The sequence below is a fragment of the Hippocampus guttulatus genome, chromosome 14 (assembly GCF_054856545.1).
Source record: "Hippocampus guttulatus isolate MCC_2025c chromosome 14, RoL_Hgut_1.0, whole genome shotgun sequence".
Taxonomy (NCBI): domain Eukaryota; kingdom Metazoa; phylum Chordata; class Actinopteri; order Syngnathiformes; family Syngnathidae; genus Hippocampus; species Hippocampus guttulatus.
In genome coordinates, this window is record NC_141274.1 from 6,341,792 (window position 1) to 6,360,861 (window position 19,070).

Genomic DNA, 19,070 nt, shown 5'->3' on the forward strand with positions numbered 1-19,070 from the left:
TACAGAGTCGCCATCAGTGCACCAATCCGCCTGTCCATCTCTCGCGCCATCCTCCCGTCACGTGTGACCAAGACAACTCCTCCACATGGGGCAGGACATGGGGCCCAACCCAAAGAGGAGACTTCACTCTTTTCCGAGTACAAGGTTCTAAAATTTTGAAGGCGCTAATTCTTAACCCAACCCCTTTACACCGGGCTGCAAACTGCTCCAGTGAGAGTTGAATATCATGGCTCGACACAACAGAACCAAATCGTCTGCTAAAACCAGACACATCATGCTGGGGCCACTGAGCTAGCCCCCTCAACGCCTTGGCTTTGCCTCGAAATTCTGTCCATAAAAATTCTGAACAAAATCTGTGACAAAGGGCAGCCGTGGCGACATCCAACATTCACTTGAAATGAATCCGACTTACTGCCGGCAATGACGACCGATCTTTCACACATGTGATTGAACAGCCCGAATTTGGTACCCTGTCCTCCTGAAACAACCTCCAAAACTCTCAAAAGTCCTCCAAGCACATCTCGACTGGTTGGGTAAACTCGCATGTGCTATCGAGGAACCTGCTGAGGATGCCTCCTAAATCAGCGGTTCAACTTCCCAATGGACCCTCATTACCAGCACCCCAAATAGACTTTATCACAGAGGCTGTAGTTGGACCCCCTTCAGTCCCTGCCTGTTTAGAGGCTCCGTCCCCAATATCCAGAGGCGGGTCAACCAGGACAGCCCCGCAACCTCCAGAGCCTTTGAGAACTCTAGCTGGCTCTCATCTACCCTTGGGTCCGCGTCACCGAGGAGCTTTTTAAGCACCTCTGTGATTTTGCCTGGGGATAGGAGAACATGCCCCAGTGCCCAGACACTGCTTTGTCATAGGAAGGCGTGGGATCGAGGAGTTCCTAGAAGTGTTTTCCCCACAGGCACACAAGGTCATGAGTCATGGTCAGAGGCGCGCCATCTCCACCATACACGGGGTTGATGGTGCACTGCTTTCCCTTGAAGTCGTTTAGAAGTTCTTGGTCATAGCGTCGATACATTCCTCCCGCTTATGAGTTTTCACCTCGGAAATTGTCAAAGCGGAATTCTGCTCCGGCCAGCCGGTTACAATCAGCTGCCTCCGGAGTCCCACAGGGATAGGACTCCTTCTTCAGATTGACGGCATCCCTTACTGCCAGCGTCCACAAACGGGTTTTAGAATTGCCACCACGACAGGCCCCGTAGTTGTCCTCAAAGTCCTCCGCCTTCGCCAGTGGACAGTCGAAGTTTTGCCAGAGGTGGAATTTGAAACTCCGTCTGCCATATAGTTCATCAAGCTCATCGTGATCATCACGTTCATCATGTGTGTCGTATTTAATCAGTTTGTCTGTCACATATGTATGAAGGAACTTGTACAGAAGCAGACATGTTGGGGAGTTGAAGGTGCTGTAAAAACCTAGAGCAACGCCCAGCACACACTCATGCCAGCACACGCGTACGTGTATGTGTGTGTGTGTGTGAGTGTGTGTCTATGTGTCTGTGTGTCAGTATGGTTGGCGTGTCCGGACATGCCGTGGACACACGCATATGTTTTAAAAGCAGAGCGTGTGTGACTTTGAGTAGGATTTGAAGGCGCGGTATGAAGAAGTCAACATGAGGATTTCCTTCTGCGCAGTTTTCTTTGCTTTTAGTGTTGCCACGGCGACCGAAAGTAAGTAACTTTTGTTTGCTCTTACCACGGTAACATCAGCCAGGCTACTATCTTGTTTGGCCGGATTACAACTTGACCCTTGACCTTTCGACTCAACTTGCTTGTTGTCGCGAGCGCGGCGTCTTTGTTTTTTGTGTCATAATCAGCGGACTTAAACTTGACTTAACTTTTGTGTGCACGTTGAACCAGAACGTGATCTTGAACTTACTTTCTAGTCCACAATTGTGGACACTTCAAAGAGGAGATCCTGACAGTGTTCTCACAATTACTGGAGTATTCCTAGTGAATGTAGTGCTCTCAGTAAGCGCAATAAGAGTAGACGTCGTAAAGGTAGACTGTCAAAAAAAGTAGAAAGTGTAGAATCAAAGCAGTTGATAGTGTTTATGTTTTTTGTTGGAAAAAAAAGAATCGTAGAAGCCTTCAAAAGGGGGTCCTTGTCAAGGACCGTGGTACTGGCTTTTAGCTCAGCGGTTGGCGCTCTCCTTTCTGAGCCGGTGCCGCGATGGCGGTTCGGGTTCCAGTCTCGACCAGGTGCCCAGCACAGGGTGAAAAAAAACAACAAAAAAAACGGTGGTTACATCCACAACTGATTAACTGTTACTTTTCAAAAAAAACTTGACTGATGTTGTTCATTTTGTCCACTGGAGAACGCACTGCCAGCCATTTAAAAGACGTGATGAAATTGGCCCCTCCTCAGGATTTGAAGCCTTATCTCGATGCACTTGAAAGCAAAATGATGCCGACTTTCACCAGCAAAGGAGGCAGACTTGAGAGAAAAAGCCGCTCTGCCCTATTCGCACTGGGAAAACACTGATAAAAAAAACCCAATTAGAAATAGCAAAATAAACGGAATATTGCAAAATACTCGTCAACGGCGTCCATTCAAAAGAGCTTGCTTTGGTGGAAGCCTTTTTCTTTTCTTCTTTTTTTTCCCCCATGTGTTGCTGCCACAACTTGAGTTGACTGGTTTGTGAGCTAGGCAACCTTCTTTCGGAAAAATTCCCACTTGAATTTTTATGCTGTGATGAGTCATCTGAGGAAGTCCACATTTCCAGATGGATGCGCAAACCCGCAACTCGGAAGTTGTTTCAGACATGAGCAAGTTGCTGTAGGAACGCTACGATATAGGTCACCATTTTTTTTTCACAGATCTGCACCATTAGTCAATCCACACGTGTGCGTGTAATTTTTTTTTAGAAATTACTGATCAATGTCAAATGTTGAAAATGACCAGTCAATTTCAGGGCATTTGTAGACGAATGATGGACTGGTCGCCAGTGATAGGGCACATATAGACAAAAAGAAATTACAAGTTGCTAGGTAATGTCGTAGTCGTCAAACAAAGAACTGGTCGTCTGTGTCAGGGTACAAATAGGCAATTGACTGGTCGTCAAGGTAAAGCTGAACAAACAATTGAGTGGTCGCCAGTCGACGTCACGATTCCGCTCCCGATGACCAGCGTGTTTGTTTTGTGGTGTTTGATAGCGCTCCGCTGCGAGTGCAACGGCCGCTCGAGCGTGTGCGTGCGCGATGCCCGGGGTCTTCGCTGCGTGGACTGTTCGGGAAACAGCCAAGGTCGGCAGTGCGAACGTTGCAAACATGGATTCTACCAACAGGGAGCGACTCTCAGCTGCACACCGTGTGGCTGCCACCCCGCAGGTGAGGGTTCCGCCAAAGCTCAACATTCAAGGCTTCATTGGGAACCCCTCCCTATCCGTGACGCATCCATTGATTAGCTCGTTTCAGGCCAAGTGTCAACTATGCACTCCATGATATAAAAATGTCCATAAAGCGATGCGGGAGTGTTTGGGTTAATCATTTAAACCTTTGAGTCATCAACTATACAGTCCACGATTTTAAAATCCTGACATGGTAATTAGGGAGTCTGGAACAAGTGATTGATTCCATTCAGAATCATTCGCTCATCCTCGACACCCAATTCATGAGTAGGCGTCTCAGATCCTGGAGAGTGCCTGTTTTAGAAGTTTCCTTCCTCCAACACACCTCATTCAAATGATCAGGATCATTACTAAGCACTTACGGAATTCGCTGATGGAGCTAACCGTTTGGATGAGGTGTGTTGGAAGAGGGAAACTTCTAAAACAAGTAGAATAGCGGACGTCTAGGATCTAATCGCTACGCACGGGTTCTTTTTATAGTGGACGTAGATAGTTCATGAAAATGCCATTGTACCGATTCGGGAGCTGGGAATGAGTCAAGGATTCTGAACGCAGTCGCAGCATTCGGAATGATGTCATTCAATCATCCGGTCGCTCATTCCTGACACCCGTACTCACTACACAGGATTTTTAGTGGACATTTTAGGGAACTAGCGACAGTTAGTCAAGTACGTAAGATTCCCTTAATTAATGTGTGACTATGGAGTCAGGAATGAGTGAATGATTCCTGGTGTTCCTCTAGGTTCTGTGAGCAGCAGGTGTGACAGCAGGGGGCGCTGTGCCTGCAGAGAAGGAGTCACTGGAACAAAGTGTGACCTCTGTCCCAATGGGCCCATCGGGCCCCAAGGATGTTCACCAAGGTTAACACCAAAACATGACATTTCAACTACAACAAAAACAAAAATAATCCAGCTCATCCTGTCTTCTTCTTTTTGTACTTTCTCTTGTTCTTGTTTCCATTCTTCTTCCTTGCAGACGACGACCCAGAGAGGATTCTGGGAGTGCATTCTGTTTCTGTTACGGTCACAGCAGCCAATGTTCTCCTCAGTCGACGTACAGCGTCCACAATATCTCGTCCACCTTTGAGCACGGTAAGCTTTCGTAATTAAAGCCCGTTGGAAGGAAACTGATAGGTCCTGTTTGCAGGCCCCGACGATTGGAAGGCGGCAACATCTCATGGCTTAACCCCAGCGGACGTCCACTCCCGCTGGTCCCCCAACTACAAGGACATGGAGGTGATCTCCAGAAACAGTCTGCCAGTTTACTTGTATGCGCCAGGTGTGAACAGACCTCAACCCGCTTGGGCCTTTGCCCAATCCCAACCCTTGCACTTTCCGAGACTTCCTGTCCTCCAGACCGCATGAAGTTTGTCTTTTCCGCAGCTTCTTACCTGGGCAACAAGTTGCTGAGTTACGGTCACAACTTGTCCTTCTCGCTGCGTCTGGACCGCGGTATCCGACACCCGTCCATCAACGACGTCATTCTGGAAGGTTCCGGTCATCGGGTATCAGCCTCTCTGGGCGACCTGCGCTCTATCGTTCCTTGTGGACAGAAGATCAACTACACCTTCAGGTTAGAATGCCGCCAACACAATTAGATTCCGGCTGCCGCAGGAGCTTGTTCGGGGAAAAATAGGAACATTCCAGGCGGCAAGTAGAAACAAACCAAGAATTTGCACTGCTCGCATGGTTCAGTCATGACTCGCAGCACTTCCCAACTTTTAAATGAAACATGTTTTTTTTCCTCGCGTCTCAATTTAATGAAGCTGCAAACCACCGTGTTTCCTTCAAATCTTCATTTTAATGTCTGGCGCCACTGAAATTGTATCAAGTAACTTACTGGCACAAAGGAAAAACGTGGAACGCCTCAAAACACTGGAGCTGTCATGTTTTGTGGTGGTGGAGGACCCCAAAAAGCAGGGAAGAGGGAGGAGCAGGCTGAAATTGACGAATTGTATTAAAACACATAGAAAACGAAATCCGAAACAAAACAAAACGAATCCAAAGCATCAAATAAACCATGACTGGGGCAAAAAACTAACAGGAACAGAACCATGACAGGACAAACAAACAAGCAACACACACAATGACTCGACAATGAGTGACTGGGTGGGAGTCCTTTTAAAGAGCTAATGACATAACGACCAACAGGTGTGCAGCTGCAGGGAGGGCCCTACAGTGCCACCTGTTGGTCACAAACCAAAACTTGACAGGAGCAGGACAACACCATCACTACTTTTGTTAGAACTTATGTGTCAGTGATTGAAAAACCCGGTGGTGGGCTCGTTATTCCTGTAGTGTGACAAAGAGCCGCGATTGCAGAAGGGCTCGCTCACAAACTTACTTCAGAAATAGTCTGATCACCGAAGATTGACTTTGATGTGACTCTTTATTTGTGGTCTGGCACGCAAACTATTTGGGGTTACAAATACAGTCATCTGTTGATGAAAAGGCTTGGCGCTTTAGATCTGGCTCCCACCTTTGAGGTGTTTTGGGAGGGCAAGACAAGAAAATCAGTTTTTGTCGTCTGTAGGAGAATAATAAATAATAAGTGTTTTTGTTGGCTTCTTCCTGCCTGGGCTGCATGCTTGTGTGATGTGCACGCACCGAGAGCACATCCGATTTACCACCTTAGTGATTAGTCGTCTTGCTTATGAGTAAGTGTGTGTGTGTGTGTGTGTGTGTATGTGTGTGTGTGTGTGTGCGGGTGTGTGTGTGTGTGTGTGTGTGGCTTTGAGAATGCGGTGGGTTGAGCGTGGAGTAGAAACTTTCGGTTGACCGTGAAATACAACCATGAAAAGCAAACAGTGTGGGACTAAACGCTGTGGATTTGGTTCAATAAACATACAAGGACAATAATTGTCTCACCCATCATCAGTGTTCAACTCCCATCGACTCAGCAGTGGTGTCACTTTAACTCATTCAGTACCAGCTAATTCTAGACCAAGTCTGAAAAGACGTTTAAAAACGTCTTTGGGAGTGAATGAGTTTAAGATGGACACAGCATCCCCCTCCAAGCGCAAACTATAATCCTGAGGAATTGGCATGTGATCGAGTGATGTGTCGTGGTCTTTCTTTTTGTGGCATCAGACTGGACGAGCAGCCCGGCAGCAGGTGGCGGCCTCAGCTCACCCCTTTCCAATTCCAGACTCTCCTCCAGAACCTGAGCGCCATCAAGATACGAGCCACCTTCGGAGACAGAGGTGAGCTCCTACCGTCGGATCTTGGATCAGCCGGTGCACTCTTCAACTGTTGTTTGTTTCTAGGACGTGGTTACCTTGACAATGTCAATCTGATCTCGGCGAGGCGAGGGGAGGGCACCCCAGCCCACTGGGTGCGAACCTGTGTCTGTCCCCCGGGATATGAGGGAGACTTCTGTCAGCAATGCTCAGCAGGTTTCAAACGGCAAAGGTCGACGGAAGGAGCGTTCAGCCCTTGCGAGCCCTGCAGCTGCATGGGGGGCGACTGCGACCCACAGACGGGTGACTGCTATCCAGCAGACGAGACACAGACATGCTCGGATGGCTTGTACTGGGACTTGTGGCTTCGACGCTGCATCCCATGTCCGTGTGCCGACGGAGTGCCGTGCTCGCTCCTTCCTGGGTCGACACGCCCACAGTGTCATATCTGTCCACCTGGAACCACAGGTGGGTCCACCAAAGATAAGACAAGATGAGACATAACAGACATAACGCATTGATGTGCTTTGAAAACACTTGTCTGGTGGCGTGTGCTCAGGCCCTCGCTGTGACGAGTGTCAGGAAGGTTTTTACGGCTCGCCAGGAGGGGGCGCTGGAGGGTGGCAGCTGTGCCGACCCTGCCAGTGCAATGGCCACATTGACGTCAGCGTGGCGGGAAGTTGCGATCGAACCAGCGGCGAATGTCTCAAGTGTGTCAACAACACAATGGGTCGCTTCTGTGAAATATGCTTGCCAAACTTTTATCGCCGCAACCTGAACGACGCCTGCAGACGTAAGTTACTTGAACCAAGCCGACATGCTGGTGTTTTGTTGATAATAATGCGACGATTGCTTGTGTTTGGGCGGTGCAGCGTGTGACTGCGATCTTCGGGGATCCGATTCGGCACAGTGCGATGACAACGGTCAATGTCGCTGTAGACCAGCCTTTGAGGGTCCGACGTGTCAGACATCGCGCGAGTGTCCCGCCTGTTTTAATGGAGCCAAAGCCAAGGTGAGAGATCATCTTGGATCGTTCACACCCCACAAGCCCATCCGTGCCTTTTCAGCCATCCTTTTCTTCATGTGCGATTTCCAGATGGAGGAATTAGCTTTCAAACTTCAGCAGTTGCAAATACAGAACTCTCAGATTGGTGGCGTGCTCAATACCGGCAACAACGGCAACGTGGAGGCTGTGCTGAATGCGGCCAAGGAGCTGACGGACAAACTGGAGCTTGACGTAAAGCAGCTGGCCGGTGCGACGTCGTCACTCATTTTGCGTGTGTCGGACATTTGTACTTCTTGTGACATCATCCGCCATCTAAATCCCACCTGTGATGTTCTACAGACCAGGAAAAGCGGCAGCAGGACAGTCTGAAGTCCATCAACCGTTCTCATCTTGCCGAGGAACAGGATGTCCAGAACATGGCCGATGCCACCGGTGACATCAAACGACGACAACAAACTTACATGACCAAAGCGGATCTGCTTCAGGCTTTAATGGAGGCCATGAAACGTAAACTGGACGAGGCCAAGACAGGTCTCCGAACAGCTGTAAGACCTCATGCCACATTGTCACATTTGGACTGGTATACAAAGTCACTCAACTGATGTGTTAGGGGACTGGATTGTCATTAGGTGACTTGTTTGGGGAATCAGGTGACTGGATCCAGGCATCAAATGACTAGATTCACATGTTAAGGGACTGGGTTAGGGTTCTGGGTGACTGGCTAAAAGTGTTGGGTGACTGGATTCAGCCATGTTGTGGCAATTCTGACAATGAAAGGACAAGGACTTTGATGTTAAGCCACTCTGACATATTTTTGTCATTCCTGTCAGGAGTTTCCAGCGGGAGATGCGCCTCTGGGTCCAAACCTTTTCTCCTCATTGGCGCAGGCTGCAACAGGCTTGGCTGATAAGTGTGTGCAACAGCTACTCATCAACACAATTTTGGTCGACTTGTTTGGGTGTTTAAGTGTGGATCTGTCATCAGACATCAGACAAAGGCGGTGGCAGTGGAGCGGAGCGCCAACGAGGGTCTGGGCGACTCCGAGAAAAGTCTGGAGCTGATGCGGAACCTTGTCACCAAAGGGAAAAGTGTCAACGATTTGATTGGAGGAGTAAAAACTGTGTATGTTGTCCTTTCATTCCACCAAGTGTTCAAATGGGAGCAGCGTCTCGCTCTAGTTTTGATTGCGTGCGCATTCTCCTCAGGTACGACGGGATGGCGGCGCGGGTCAAAGGTTTGGAAAACCAGGCAATACGGGTGGGTGACGAGGCCAAGGTGGAGAGCAACAAGGCCAACGGCATGCTGGAAAACATCAACAGGATGGCCAGAGACATCCCGCCCGCCCTGACGGTTAGTCAGTCAGGCTGTTTTTGTCCTGATTTTGCTCCTTCCCTACCAAGAACATCAAATGCCTGACTATCTTCTGCCTTCCAAGATCGTCCTCAAACCTTTTTTTTTTTAGCTTTGAGCTCAAGATCTTTGAGTCATGCTTTGTCTGGTCCCTCACCTTTGCCAAGGGGGACCAAAATACTCTGTATTTGGTTTTTCTTTTGTATAGTGGTTAATCTTTGCATGTATTATTAGTGGAAACTAGTTTCAGGTGTGCCGCCATCTGCAAAGATTACCACCACTGTTTAAAAGGGCTTACCGGTAGTTATTTTCAGTAAAAGAGGGGAGGGTGTCCTGTGTCCTGATTTTATTTTGTAGTATCAGGTACCATATATTGTTAGGAGAAAAGGATCCATTCAACATTTATTGAGTAAACTGTACAACTCTGTTTCATTAAGACAATTAGTGCCCAGATGAAAAATTCTGACTCCTCTGCATCCTAATATGTCTTCGACCTCCCCATTTCATTCAGGGGGAGACGGACGCCATGGCGGCCAAGCTGAACCTCCTGAAGAAGACCGTAGATGGGAACGTGGCGGGCTTCACTGCGTTGCGAGACGACATAGGGCGGGACACGGTCGCCGTCCGCGATCTGCTGGAGCAAGGCAGGGATGCTATGCAGGTCAGGAAGCATTGTGGGAATTCATGTTGCACTTCTGATCGGTGAAAACATCAGCCAACTGGCCAGGGTTTCCTGTCGTCAATTCCATCAGGGTCATTTTCCATCAATCCTGTCCTGTCCCACCCTGTTGTGGCGTAATTGCTATTCCATGTGTCTCTTCCTCATTGGGTGTAGCATTCCCTTTCTACAAATCCTGTCCCGCTTGATATTGACCGGTTCTGTTCCATCACATTCTGTCCTGTCCTATTTACTACTCATTGCCTCCCTTCCCCACAGGGGGGTAGCTCAGCCTGGCACATAACCCCTTTTTCTCTTCTATCCTATTTCTGTTCTGTCCCACCCTGTTCAGGCCTCTCTTGTCCATTTGGCTGCTTGTTTGTTTAGAACCGCCCAGCTACAAACCCTGTCTTCTTCTATCCTGTCCAATCCTATTTGGTACATGTTGCATCCTTTCCTCACAGAGTGTAGCACTTCCTGGATGCATCACTTATCCAGCCCTCTGTATGATTGCTGATTTTATGATGTAATCAATGAATGGCCCTCTGCCACAATTTACTGTTTTATTCTGGACATTGCCAGGAAGTAGACTGTGAGCGTGATGTCATGTGATCCTTGCAGGACATGGATGTGCTGACAGGCAAAGTGGATGCTGCGTATGCCGACACCAAAGGGGCGGTGCAGCGCATCAACAGCAACACCAACAAGCTGGACACCGCCCTCGGTACTCTGAGAGGTAAACAGAAAGTCACCTATGTCCTGTCCGTCTTCATGGCTCACGGCATCCTGTCCATCCTCAGGCTTTGACCAGCAGATTGCGAACGGCCAAGCACAGGCTGACGCCGCCATTAGGCGACTTCCTGCCATCAATGCGACCATTCAGCGGGCTGCCAAGAACAACGTAGAGACACGGGGCCTGCTGGACGCCGTGTCCGCTGACTCCGATGGGGCCATGGCGTCCATCAATCGACTGGAGAGCCTGATCCCCAATCTGGAGGTGCGCCACCGCCAACCTAACATAGCATAAAGTGATGCTGTTCATTGACTATCTAAGATTCAAGACTTCAACTCTGTTTCTTCTTTCTGCGGCTAACATTCTAAGAATGATCAACATAACTACAATTTGAAAGGTGAAAGCAAAGAACATTCATATTTGGTCTGTCCAGGAAATTGCCTTAAATTCCGAACCAAAAAAATGTCTAGTCCTCAGGCTCTATTTTTGTAGACGGTGCAAGTGCCATATTTTTGCCAATTTGACAGATTACTCTTAGGTGAGGTAGGCCGGCCGGCAGGCAAAGAAGAAGGATTGTGTTGGAGATGTGTCTGGCAGTGCAACAATTAAAAAACCAGACCTCCCTCTCGCAGATCCGGCCGCCAAAGCTCATCTGAGAAATGACCAAACTCTGGGCTAACCCCCCCCCCCCCCGCACGCAGAATTGTGCCACACAGGATTTACACGGTCGTGAAAGGAGAGCCCCTAAACTTTGTATAAAGTGACGAAAAATGTTTTACTTGCCAGGGAGCCATCAGGTCCACACCGCCTCTTGGAAACGATGTCAGCAAATTTCACGATGCTGCCAAACAACTGCGGGTGCTGGCCGGCGACGTTGGCGCAGAGGTCGCCGGCGAGCTTGACAACGCCAGGAACCTGGAAGCGGATGCCGTGCAGGTGAGGCGTCGACTGCCACTGGTCAAAAGGTGGCGACAGCAAAGTGACGCGTTTCAACCACAGGCCGGAGACGCTGCCGCCGGGGCCATGAGGAACGCCAAACAAGCCAGAGATGCTGTAGGACGAATGCTCCGAGACATCGCCGCCGGTCTGGTTAACATCAGTAAGAAGCGCGAATCTCATTTGCTTCTCTCTCTCTCTCTAGATAGATAGATAGATAGATAGATTTTGGGAGGCACTGGCCATTGCTTTACATTGGAATTGACACTCTTTTGGCGCCCTCTGGAGGCCATTAAGCGCTTAGCAGTGGTCTCTTGTCTACTTCTCGGGCAAGCTTTTTCAATTATGTGCCAAAGCTCCTCTCACTTTTTGGCCGAAAGGGCTCACGGTCCCCCGCAGGTGTGTCTGCCTATTTTAAGAAGCACCGTGACCTCTGCCCTTCTTACCGGCCCACAGACCAACCGGGCACGTTTGACCCAAGCCGCCTTCAGGAGCTGGAAGATTCGGTCGCGGCGACCCGGCGAAATGTGGAGACGAATCTGGAGCCTCAGCTGAGAGACGCGATTGCCCGCGAGGCGGCGCAGCGCCGCCGACTGGCCCTCTTAGACGGGGACATCGACACCATCTTGTGGGACATCGCCAACCTGGAGGACATCTTGAAGACCGTGCCCAAAGGATGCTTCAACAGCCCCCCCATCGAGAAGCCCTGAAATGGCGCCCGCCGCTTTTGAGACTGTATCCACGTGACATTCCTTGGGGGAATCTCCTTCCCTTTTCACAGCCTACACGGGCCTGTCCTTGCCGTCGGGCGCGTGCTCTAAATTATGGCACTCATTGCTGCTGTTATGATCTGATTTGCTGCCAGCCATTTTAGAGCACTTAGACTAATCTGTCAAGGCCCACATAATTTAGTCTTTTATTAAGAAACCTAACAAAAAAAAATACACTATTTAAAAGCTATTCAGCAGTTGAACATGGGTTGTTTTGTTTTCACACAAAACACAGCTTTCCGACCAAAAACGCAAAGAAAAACAGCTTTTGTGAAAATAAACAACAGTGACCTCGATGCTCATATATTTTGGGCCGTGACCCACGCTGACTCCGAGCATCACTGGCTTTTTTTTTTTACATAGTCCAAGCCATTCACTGTGTGTTTTGTCTACTTTTCTCATCATCGCGACACATACATATCCATACTCCTTTGCCGTGTGAGGTGGCTCAGTTTGTCTGAGATGTGGCCATTTCACTCCCTCATTGACGTGAGAAATTGAGATTAATCTCCTAATCTTTATCTTCAACTCAAAGGCTGTGCTGATCGTAAGTCCAAGGCAATGCTTCACGGCCATATCTATGGACATGTGGGTCATTACAGTGGTTTACCAGCCAAGATTTTACAGACAAGCTGGGTGGGAGCCTCTTCCGTGCTAACCCGTTGAAAACTGCCAAATATATTCATCGGCTTCCAGTTGACAAATTGAAACGTGAGTTAATGACGTCACGAGTCCAAGTGCTAAAAATAGCGTCCGAATTTCAACGAGATGTTTGGGAACTCAGCAAACGGCTCATGTTTTGAATTTCCTGGGGAGGTGGGTGCTTTTGGAGATGAGAGCCTTCCGCCCGACAGCCAAGACACGCACGCCCACAGTCTCTTGCCTTGTGTTTCCTATTTTTCTATTTATAGAATAACGTGTCCATACCTCTTCTGCTGAAATGTCAGCCGATCGATTGTCACGTGATCAATACGATTGGTGTGACATTGAATAAAAGGCTGCAGACCAAGCGTTTGTTCTTGTGTTGAATTTTAATAAATCGATCGAAGTCATGCCACAAGCACAAGCAGAGTGTCAACATGCTGCACAGTCAACACCGACACTGACAAGCAGACATTCACGCAGGCTTTCGCTTTGAAAAGCCATCCGTTCACTGAAGCTTTTACTTTGAAAAACTATCCATTCACTACTACCATACTTTGAAAAAAGTGGATCTTTGTCAAAAAGCTTCAGAGTCCTAAATTCCTCTAAATTTATGCGGAATGTTTTAAAAGGGCCATATTGTGCACACTAGAGAAGATCCAGCCCACTGGTTGCCATCGCAATGAAAGCAGGGCTCACCATTGGTTGAGCAGTATGTGTGGAGGGATGAGGGCAAAACAAGTCCATTTTACGGTGGCAAGAAATATGCTATTTAAAATAAAATTGCTGTCAAAAAAGTGTTGCATTATTGGCCTATTTTGCTGAAGGCATGCCACAGAGCAGACCAGACCATTGAACTCTCTTGAATCGGGAAGGAAAAGCACAATATATCACCTTTAAGGATCAACGTGAACGCTATATGAAGAGAAGCCCAGTTCAGGGTCTCCACTGACATCCAATAGGGGGAGCTGTTACCACCAATCGCTTCAACTTAGCAGCAAGCGATGGCTAACGCGCTAATTGATTTCAAAATGGGTGTATGTGGGCACAAACTGTACAGTTCCTAATCAGCTGTGGGTTCATGCATCTGCTGACTGGATGAAAAACAAGAAGTGGCGCCAAAGTGAACCCCCCCATCCCTGCCCCATGAAACACATATCACACACACACACACGCACACACACGTGCGTGTGTATCAGTCCCGCAGTTACAATGAACCGCCACTTAGTTGCCATTTATCTTCCATGGACTCCGCTATGTTACACATTTGAAGCAAATTCATTTGACCGTTTTTTACAGTTTACAGGCAAGATCGAGTTTGGAGTTGTGTTAAGTGCAGTACCACATTGTGCCACAACATGTGAGGCAGCACTGAGCTACCCCCAAAGACATGTGCCGTAATTACGAGCAAGACGAAAAGGCAAAGCGGGTCCTCTAAAGCAGAGAAAATATATGCCAGTGTGTATTGTTGAATGCTGTTTGTATGCGTAGATGCTCTGTTTGCGTGAGTTAGGCCTAAAATTTCAAGCTGAAGGTGAAACTTTTTCAACAAAAAATATTTCAGTTGCCTCAACTGGCAACCTTTGTAGATTATGATGTCTGGCAATATGCCCGGGACATAAAGTGGCCAATGTTTTAAAAGTTTACAGCTACCATAATGTCAATGATCATTTCTGTCAGCCTCTCTATAGCGTTTTCCATTTAATGTTAGCATTAAGCTAATGAACTTTGGTTCGACTTCATCGTATGGTTTTGGTTGAGCACGTTGGTATTTAAATACATAATGGTTAATTGTCTTTCTCTTATATTTGTCCATTTTTTTTCAGTAAACGAACTGCCGCGGCAAATAAACAGCTTGAGGCAAGCACGCTGTGCCTCTCTTTTGGAGGATACTTGGAAAAAGTTGAGGTATGTATGCTGAATGGCAATGTGTTGAAAGGGTGAAAAAGTTGCTGTTTAGGCTCTGGTGTGATGCGGGTGGATGTGGAACGTCGAGGCGAGGGGCATGGGTGAGGGTTCACTGCACTGAAGTTGCGTTGTGATAGCCGAGCGGGAGACACGTTCGCGCAGCACTACGAGCGGCACCTATCCCGAAGCATTGATGTAGAGCTGCGTGTTGAGGATATAGTCGATGACCGGCTGACACAGATAATCCACAACGTGGCCGTCGCCGTGCTGCAGCGCCAGTCTGTGCACAAAAACAACAACACATCACTTCCTCCTCCTTCAAAATAAAAGCTAACTGTTCGTACATCCGTCCGCGTAGGTGGCGACGATCTCACCTGCTCTTAGTGGAGCTGACATTCGCCATGGGATGCTTGCCGTCGTCCGTCACCACCACGATGTTGTCCTGAGAGCAGACGGCAAATCAAACAAAGTTGGCGTGTGGTCACAGCAGCCTAACCTGGCACATCTGCACACGTTCCCCAAAGCGCAAGAAGAAGCGGGATGCTGCCAACCTGGTGTTTGCGCAGCACCGATGACTGCTTCATGATCCGTTCCGTGTCGGCGCCATCACGGGGAACCACCACCATGCCGAAGTCCCCCACGATCACCTCCATCTGCAAACACGCTGACTGCTGATTTGATTTGCCCCCCGAGAACAAGAATCACAACTTCTGTTTCCGTGGCAACATTCCAGCGCTGGCGTGGCTGCTTTTTAAGACGTTTGAAAAAGTTTCTTCACTCACTTTTGCGTTGTTTTTATTTTACGTGCTTGTAGGTTAAATTGATGTTGCCCCAAATGTCGGTGGCGGGGGGGTTGTGTTAGTCATTTGTGAGATAATTTGTGTGTGTTTCAATGTCCAGTCAGCTGCTTGTGTTAAAAGTCCCATTGCCGACTTGTTTTGAAGTCAAACTCATATTTGCGTGTGCTTGAAATGTGTGTCGAGTGGTTCCTCTGCCCGGAAGAAGTGCAACATGGGAATGACACTTGGGGTGGGAAAGGTGTGGGGAGACTGGGGGTGGGGGGGGGCAGGTTGACAGGGGCGCTTACATCACTGTCCTTCCACAGGCCAGGAATGCAGAAGGATTCCAAGAGGTCACTTCCACACAGGAGCAAGATGCGCAACTCTACACACCACAGTGGGCGAGTGGACGGAGGAAGGAAGAAGGAAGGAAGAAGGAAGGAAGAAGGAAGGGAGGAAGGAAGGAAGGAAGGAAGGTAGGTAGGTAGGTAGGTAGGTAGGTAGGTAGAAAGGAAAAAGACACACCTTCAGTAAAGCACACTTTTTACTGGATACACTGGAAAAAAAATGGTGGATACATTTTTTTCAATTGATGTACAGTATAGTCGACTTAAAAAATGTATCTCGATACTGATTTTATTTTGTGCAACCACTTGACAAAATAAAATTGAGTAAAATCAACACACCATTTTTTTCGGTGTAAACACACACACACACACGCGCAAAGCGGACACTCACCGATCTCCTCGTATGTCATGGCAGGTCCTAAGTTGGCGTTTTCATCTGATGCCAAAAACATGAATGTCAGTGATATGCGGACATGCAGGCGAAAGAGTTGGGCTCGCGCGTCGCCACTCACCAATGAAGGTAAAGCGTTCCATGTGAGGGCGCACGCAGCAAACTTTGGCCAAACTCTCATTCAGCTTTCCCCAAAGTCTCACTGCAAACCACAAATTCCTCATCATCCTCATCTTCATCGTCATGTTCGCGGGGCTGGCCAAAAACTTACCGGAAGTGGTCTTGTGATTCAAGTTGTTGTGGTTCTGGTAAATGGGCGGAGCCTGTGTCTGTGGCTGACCGATGACGGGAGTCGACGACGGTGTGTTGACGTTTGATAAAATACAGCCCGTCACTCGCTATGGGGACAACGACATCATTTCGAACAAAAATTAACATCCGCCCATGCAAACATCAACCACCAACCATCACCAGTTTCCACACAAACTTCACCGTGACCTAAACACTCTTCAAAGCACTGAAAAACATCTGAAGTTACTGCCATACGAATACATCCAGTGAAATAAGCTAATAGTGAGCTTGATTTTCAGCCCGGCGATTGTTGATGATGCATCCAAGACAAGCGTGGTCGGACATGTTTATAAGGGTGCTGCAAAGGTTAAGAAGACAATCGGGCAGATTGAATGTAAAAAAAAAAAAAAAAAAAAAAAGGAGACCTTCATCAGGTCTCGGTGGTGCTCCAGGACACTGCAGGTGGTCTGCCAGGTATCCTGGTAGCACTCCCAGGGGTCCACCCTGCGGCCACAAGAAAGACGTTAGAGCAGGCGGCGGCACTGGCTGGCTTCCTGTCACACCACTCACCTGATCCAATCGGACGACTGCACGGCCAGCTGACACATGGTCAGACGATGCCTGCTGGAAACCAGACCCTGACGGACACACAGACAGTGTGACATCATCGTGGAGCATGGGACATCTTTTCTGCAGGTGGCGCGCTGGTGTATGCTTCCTGGATTTTGTGTGCCAACTTCAAACGTAATTACTGACAAGTCCCTGTTAACCCTTTCATGCAACAATAATGATAACCTGTAACCTGATAACATGATAAGCTGTCCCTGAAAGGGTCAATATACTCCGCAAAAGTCTCCTAAATACTACAGACGATACAACAGCCAGACGTCACGAGACGGTATTATTACGATATGAACCTCACAATTCGATTAACTTGACTCGTTCCCTGACATACGTTTTGGATTTCAGGCTTCTGGCAGAATCCTGCCTCCCGGTCAACAACAACAGCGACAATTTAAGGCCAGGAGGCCAACTCACAGCTTTTCCATACGAGTCGTGCACTGGCGAGATGATCCCTCCGATCACGATGAAACGCCCACTTTTGTGCAGGTAGTCCCTTGCCTTTTCTGTGCGCACGCACGCATACACATCCACCCACACACACACACACACAATAAAGAAAGTTGTATGCAGGAACAAACAAATTTGACATCAAGCTCAAGTGTGTTTTATCTACAGATGCATATGATGTTTCATAGACAAAACATTTTGAAGAAATTATTTTCAAAAAAAATTCAAGAGGGTCTTCGGTTTAGGGCTGCATACAACATTGCTTTTTATGGAATTATTTTACACTCATGTTTTTTCATGCAAATACCCTATCAAGAGTAATTAGAACCTTACTCCCATGAGAGCGTGTGCATTTACAAAGTGCAATATATTTCCAAAGGCATTTTTTTTAAGAATACATTTGAGTGGGTGGTGACTGAGTGTGAAATGGGGGTCCCAGGGTGACAGCGGCGAAATGCATGCAGGCATTTTGTCCTTTTGCAAGTGGCTTGGATGAATGAATGATATGCGCGTTACTTCGTATTACTTATTTATGTTCATTCCTGTCTGTATGTGTTTTGTGTTTTAAGTTTTTTTTTGGTTCCTTTCTCTTGGGTTGTTTATAGTGACGTGTACATCTCTTCTATCATTTTGAACCTTGACGTTGATGCGAGCCAACTCGTGAATTTTCCACGTCACTTTTAAAGCCTTTGAGATATTGGTCAAGTATTTGGATGGCAAGAAAGCGAGGACATTTCAAACTAGGGATTCATTTAAATACGATTTTAAAAATGAATGAATGTGTTCACGATCTACTCGTTGTTATGTTCCTGTTTTGAAGATGATGACGATGAGCTTGTTGTTTTGTGGGCTGCGTCACATCGCGGGTGGGGTTGAGGCTGCGTTGTTTCTCAAGGCCTGCCTGCCTGCCTGCCTACCTTCGCGGCAACAACTCAACCCGACGCATTCGACGCGAGCAAAGCTCAAGAACGCCCAGTTTCAGCACCGGACCGCTGGACAGCGACGAGCGCGGCCGACCCGAACAAAAAGCAAGGAAGGTGGTGGGCGGCGTTTTTTTTCTTCTTCTTTCATTGTGACGTCGCAACGTGCCATTCCCACACAAGCTCTTACCAAACATATGGATGTGTCCATAGGTGATGGGATTGAAGCTGCCGCACGACAGTAGGATCACGTGAGTTTTGCTGGTTTCTGGCATGGCCGCTTCTTGTCGTGGTTCCGGTTCTGGTTCTAGTTTTGGGTTGTGTGGTGGCAGCAGATGCAGAACGAGAGGCGAGGTTGCCCAGTCTGCGGCAGGATGCTGGGGGGAAGTGGCGTCACTGTTTTCACGGCAACGCTGATCACGTGATCAGGGGAGAACGAGCGTGAAAGGGGTCAAAAAGTTGTTGTCTTCTTCACTTCATCAATTCGAGTGTATTTGTGGTCGAAATTACGCGTGAATGCTGATTTGTGAAATGCGGAACACTATTGAATGATATGAATCGGAATTTGTGTAATTTGAGGCGATGCTTAGTTGAAAATACCGCACAGCACATTTTATTCACTTAGAAATTAGAAGTAAAATTTATCAGGAGAAGTTAATTGTATAAGATATAGTCTTATCGTGTAGCTTCCACGGCACACTAGGACACACGCACACAAATTAGCCTTTAT

The 19,070-nt window shown here is 47.9% G+C and overlaps 2 protein-coding genes across 2 annotated transcripts; one reads left to right on the forward strand and one right to left on the reverse strand.

The window, feature by feature from the left end:
• Window positions 1-1,501: 1,501 nt before the first annotated feature.
• On the forward strand, window positions 1,502-13,000 carry lamc2 (laminin, gamma 2). Its single transcript, XM_086129435.1, has 21 exons — window positions 1,502-1,681; window positions 3,167-3,340; window positions 4,103-4,220; window positions 4,336-4,451; window positions 4,507-4,638; window positions 4,743-4,932; window positions 6,450-6,562; window positions 6,626-7,006; window positions 7,098-7,331; window positions 7,411-7,550; window positions 7,635-7,791; window positions 7,884-8,089; window positions 8,375-8,454; window positions 8,529-8,666; window positions 8,750-8,894; window positions 9,406-9,555; window positions 10,174-10,288; window positions 10,353-10,549; window positions 11,072-11,221; window positions 11,285-11,384; window positions 11,678-13,000. Exons 1-21 carry the CDS (start codon window positions 1,624-1,626, stop codon window positions 11,929-11,931), a joined length of 3,348 nt encoding a protein of 1,115 aa, XP_085985561.1. The 5' UTR covers window positions 1,502-1,623; the 3' UTR covers window positions 11,932-13,000.
• Window positions 13,001-13,003: 3 nt separating this feature from the next.
• nmnat2 (nicotinamide nucleotide adenylyltransferase 2) lies at window positions 13,004-18,712 on the reverse strand. The gene is made up of 11 exons (XM_086129437.1): window positions 18,531-18,712; window positions 17,388-17,476; window positions 16,920-16,987; window positions 16,775-16,853; window positions 16,330-16,456; window positions 16,180-16,260; window positions 16,059-16,103; window positions 15,629-15,705; window positions 15,093-15,194; window positions 14,916-14,983; window positions 13,004-14,821 (listed from the first exon to the last, which is right to left on the reverse strand). Exons 1-11 carry the CDS (start codon window positions 18,613-18,615, stop codon window positions 14,719-14,721), a joined length of 924 nt encoding a protein of 307 aa, XP_085985563.1. The 5' UTR covers window positions 18,616-18,712; the 3' UTR covers window positions 13,004-14,718.
• Between the last annotated feature and the right edge of the window lie 358 nt (window positions 18,713-19,070).

Bases quoted from the DNA above. Each gene is read 5' to 3' on its own strand.
- lamc2 (XM_086129435.1), top strand. From the start codon at position 1,624: ATGAGGATTTCCTTCTGCGCAGTTTTCTTTGCTTTTAGTGTTGCCACG. The intron at 8,667-8,749 runs GTATGTTGTCCT...CATTCTCCTCAG, and splicing joins ATTGGAGGAGTAAAAACTGT to GTACGACGGGATGGCGGCGC. The intron at 9,556-10,173 runs GTCAGGAAGCAT...TGATCCTTGCAG, and splicing joins AAGGCAGGGATGCTATGCAG to GACATGGATGTGCTGACAGG.
- nmnat2 (XM_086129437.1), bottom strand. From the start codon at position 18,615: ATGCCAGAAACCAGCAAAACTCACGTGATCCTACTGTCGTGCGGCAGC. The intron at 16,854-16,919 runs GTGAGTGGTGTG...TTGTGGCCGCAG, and splicing joins CAGTCGTCCGATTGGATCAG to GGTGGACCCCTGGGAGTGCT. The intron at 15,195-15,628 runs GTAAGCGCCCCT...GCGTGTTTGCAG, and splicing joins GCCTGTGGAAGGACAGTGAT to ATGGAGGTGATCGTGGGGGA.